A 4,148-nucleotide genomic window follows, 5' to 3' on the forward strand; every position below is an offset into this window, starting at 1 on the left:
TGCCTCGCCTGCCCCTTCCCAGAACCCAGGCCGCTGGCTCCCTTTTCCTTCCGCATCTCCACTCTGAGCCACGTTAAACCTCCACAGTCTGGACAAGATCTCCAGGGGAGCCCACAGCCTCAAGTTGCTCTCCCACAGGTGGAAACGTTGGTGCAGGTCCCGCATCTGAACACAAGCAACGAGATGCCAACCTCCAGATTCAAGTTTCTTCGGATTTTTTAATTATAATTATTATTTTAGTAACAACCTGAATCCCAGAACTTCCAGATACTTTCCGTACTCCCTCCCCTGGGCAGAGGAGAGGGGGGCACTCCAGGGAACAAGGTGGGGATGTCTGCCAGGCAGCCTCCAACACCCCCAAGCCATCTATTGCCAGGGCGGTCCCAGAACACTGACCCCTAGGGACGGAGGAGGGGGGCTCCATCTAACACCCTGTCCTGATGCCCTCCCTCCTCCATCAAGGTCTAGGGATGCCCCAGCCCAGTCCCTGGGCACTATGGGGAGATCAAGGAAGGGCGGGGGACAGGCCACTTCTGAGCCTTCAACTCCCATCCCCGGGGATCAGGGGGCATTAAAGCTGCATAGGAAGAGGGGGCAGGCAGCTGGCTCAAGGCCTAGCAGCTGTGGCGGCCCCCAAAGGCACATTGTGAAGGAAGGGAGGCTCAGACTGAGGGCCCATTGGGCGCTGGGGGCCCCAGCCGCGGGACCCCCGAGGAAGGCAGCTGGGCCAGCTGCTCGGGGCTGGCCAAGGCACGCAGCAGTCCATTCTCCTGCTCCAGCGCGGCATTCCGCTCGGCCAGGTCCCGAATCTGCTCCTTCAGCACCTCCACCTCCTCCCGGACCGCAAACATGAGGTGGGACTTCACCAAGTCCTGGGGGTCCAGGGACAGGCAAAGCGTCAGGGGTCCCAGGCCACCCCAACCTCATCCCCTGCCCAGTGCCTTGAGGAGCCAGGTGTGGGAGAGCGCCCTGCTCCCAGATGATGGGGGACCACTGGGGAAGAAGTCAAACAGGGAAGGCGCAGGGGGTGGGGTATCGGGATGGGCACGGATGCTGGACAGAGGCAAGATCAGGGCTCAAAGACGGAGACGGGGGCCAGGAGCAGGCTAGGAAGCAAGGTATGTCAAGGGTTCAGGAGGGGGCGAAGGACCCCAGGGAACCCAGCTGGGAGCAGGCCGAGGAGCGGAAGCCAGTATTCCCTAATAATGAGGACAGCAGGGATGGAGTACTGGGCCGGCCAACAGAGGCAGGGGCCTGGGCATCAGCACATGAGCCGGGACCTGCTGGGACCAAGATGGCTTCTCTTACCATGGCTTGTTCGATCTTGTTGTCAATGCCAACCAGGCTTCCGGAGCCACTGGAGAGACACAGGGAGACGAGAGGTAAGGAGGAGGAACAGGTGCCAAGCCAGGTGTCTGGACACCCCAGCCTGCTGCCTTCCAGGTGCTTCTCAGAGCAGCCCCTGGCCTCCTCCACAAGCCCCATTTGCTGCAGCCTCCCACCCACACCCCTGCCTGTACCTGTGACAGCAGAGAATCAGGGAGAGGAGAGTTTTGTCCATCCCCCGACGGGGTGAGGGCCGCTGCCCGGGCCCCCCCAGGCCCCGGTGTGGTGGGGGTCCAGATGCCCCTCGGATGGGGGATGCTCCCCGAGGGGAACAAGGAGAGGAGACACAGCCCCTCTTCCGGGGAGGCCCCGGAGCCATCCCCACCACTCGGGTCTCATACGAGGACACCAGGGACTTGACTGAGACCCCTGGCTGGGCCATCCCCAAGGGGAAAGGATCCTTGGGCCTCCCCAGAGGGAGAGAGCTGTATCATAAGGACTGCCTGGGGGGCTCAAAGCCCCCCCGGGCAGAGCAGAGTCTGGCTGGTGCCAGGCAGGCAGAAAGGAGACAGCGCCTAGGGGGTGCTGGCCTGAAAGCTATATACCACTCCCCAGGGCAAAGCCTGGCTGCTATTGGCTCCTCAGGGACACGGGGACCCCCTCCCGCCGGCTCCATGGTGGGCGGGAATTCCCAGACACGATCAGTGCCAGTGTCCCCTTCTCACCCTGGCACAAATCCCAGAGTGGAGGGGAGGGGGGCCGGCTGAGGACAGTCAGCTGGGGGGCCGAGTTGGGGGAGGGGCTGCGGGGCCAGAGGCCTGGGGCAGGGAAGGGTGTGAAGGGTGAGGGACAGCCTGGCCCCGGGAGGCCTCTTCCCACCTCTGACCCCATCCTGCCCCCTCTGGGCAAACACCGGCCTCCCTCAAGGCCTCAGCTGCTCTCAGCCGGAAGGTGAGAAAGGGAGTGAAGGCGATACGGTGGGGGGTGTTTCTGATATGCTTGTGGTCTTCCTTGGATTATGAACACCTCCCTGAAACAAAGCCCACAGCAGGGATGACCCCTGGGGCCTAGCCAGAGCGTTCCCCTCCTCCCACAGTGAGGGTGAGGAGGAATGGGAAAGATACCATGGCAACAGAAACACAGCCTGAAACACGAGTACAGCCTATGGACCTGGGACCCGAGTCTGGTGTTTGGGATCCTGGAGGCAGTGAGGGCATAAGGAGAGGTGAGAAGGTGAGGCTGGAGGTGGGATACTGGGAACAGGTGCAGGTGCTCTGAAGAGTCCTGGGAACGGAAGACAGGGAGGGGAGAGCAGGTCTGGCTGCAGTTTATTAAGTGGCCACCAGAGGCCGACTCAGGCCTGGCTCAAGAGTCCCCAAGCCCAGGCTTTGGGTCCCAGAACCTGCACCGTCCTTTGCACCCTGTCCTTTCCTCCAAAGCTCCCTCTCCCCACCACTCAGGCCCCAGGTTCCTGCCTCACCCTGCGGCTCACCACCCACACCTGTCCAGCTTCTGCCTCAGCTGCCTCGGCCCCGGGGCCAGCCCTCCACCTATGCCTCCCAGTACCGCAGGATCACCAGCCCTGACCTCCAACCCCCAGTTTTGCCCCTCTCAGGGAAGATGGCCCCAACATGCTGCCTCCCTCACCCTTGTGCTCCCTTGTCCAGCCCTCTCTCCTGGTTGTCAGTTCCAACTTGCTTTCCTGTGGGGGGAATTAGCGCTCAATCCAAGGTGACCCTTGGATGAGGCCCTGCAGCCAGGAAGGGAGCACGAGGGCACTGGGAATTTTCCATTTCCCATCCAAGCTCTGGGTGCAGAAGGCGCTGACAGGTGGAGTAACGAAGAGGGTGACCAGGCCTGAGAGAGCAGGACAGGATGGGGTGGGGGATGGAGACCTGGGACTCCTGGGGTTGGGGGGAGGAAACAAGTTTGAGAGCAGAGGGAGAAGAAACAAGTTTGAGAGCAGAGGGAGGCCAGCCAGCGGCAGCGTCAAAGCAGTTTTCAAGCTATTTCAAACCGAGACACCTGGGTGGAGACTGGGCCACCGCAGAACTCTCCCCCCAGCCACCGGTGCACAGACACACAGAGACCAAAGAGGGGCAGATTTACAGGATATAGGAACACTGGCCTTGCTTGGCGAACGCTCAGTAAAGATGCCAAGTAAGTTGTTCCTTCTTGCCAGAAATAAAGGAATAATACAACAGTAAACATTTGTCGGCCGATAGATGATTATCTCCTGTTTGACTAGCACTGGAGAGTTTTTGACGGCACTTTCCACTGGCACATTCTAACATTAACACTTCAAGGGACCAGGACTCTGGCAACCCAAGCCCTCCCTTTGAGAACCCCTGAGAGAAGGTCTGCCTGGCGCTGTGCTGGGATCTCTGAGCAGGGTCAGGAGTGGGAAGTTTGGGGTTGACTGGATGGATCAGCCTTCACCACAAGCCCCCAAAGCAACTTTGTATGAGTCAGAATAAAATTTTCAAGACTTATTGCCATCTTCTCGAAAACTGTCATGACTTCAAGTGTCAACAGTGACTTCAAATGTGAGTGGCGCCCCCTGGAGTTGTGCAGAGCACGACATGCACACCTGGGGACTCTGGCCCTGCAGGACTCTTAGGTCCTGGGGCAAGGACAGCTGTAAAGGCTGGTCTTCCTTTTTGAAGGTCAAATGAAACAGCCTCAAAATGAGGATCAGATGAAGAAACAGGACATCTGGGAGAGGTGGGGAGGTTCTGATGCCAGGGACAAGGGCCAGCCCTGCTCCCTCACTGTGTTTTGATGAGCCCCCAGGAGCCTGGCTGCCCCGTCTACACTCCCTC

The 4,148-nt window shown here is 59.9% G+C and overlaps 1 protein-coding gene across 1 annotated transcript in view; it reads right to left on the reverse strand.

Moving 5' to 3' along the window:
• Window positions 1-192: 192 nt before the first annotated feature.
• The window catches only part of TSC22D4 (TSC22 domain family member 4), a 10,788-nt gene continuing 6,832 nt past the window's right edge, over window positions 193-4,148 (reverse strand). Inside the window, exons 4-5 of the mRNA XM_024745384.1 lie at window positions 1,309-1,357; window positions 193-872 (exon numbers count right to left, since the gene is read on the reverse strand). Coding sequence (XP_024601152.1) covers window positions 663-872; window positions 1,309-1,357 — 259 coding nt within the window. The 3' untranslated portion in view covers window positions 193-662. The remainder of the gene's footprint in view (window positions 873-1,308; window positions 1,358-4,148) is intronic.

This window comes from Neophocaena asiaeorientalis, unplaced genomic scaffold (assembly GCF_003031525.2).
Source record: "Neophocaena asiaeorientalis asiaeorientalis breed wild unplaced genomic scaffold, Neophocaena_asiaeorientalis_V1.1 scaffold461, whole genome shotgun sequence".
NCBI classification, from domain to species: domain Eukaryota; kingdom Metazoa; phylum Chordata; class Mammalia; order Artiodactyla; family Phocoenidae; genus Neophocaena; species Neophocaena asiaeorientalis.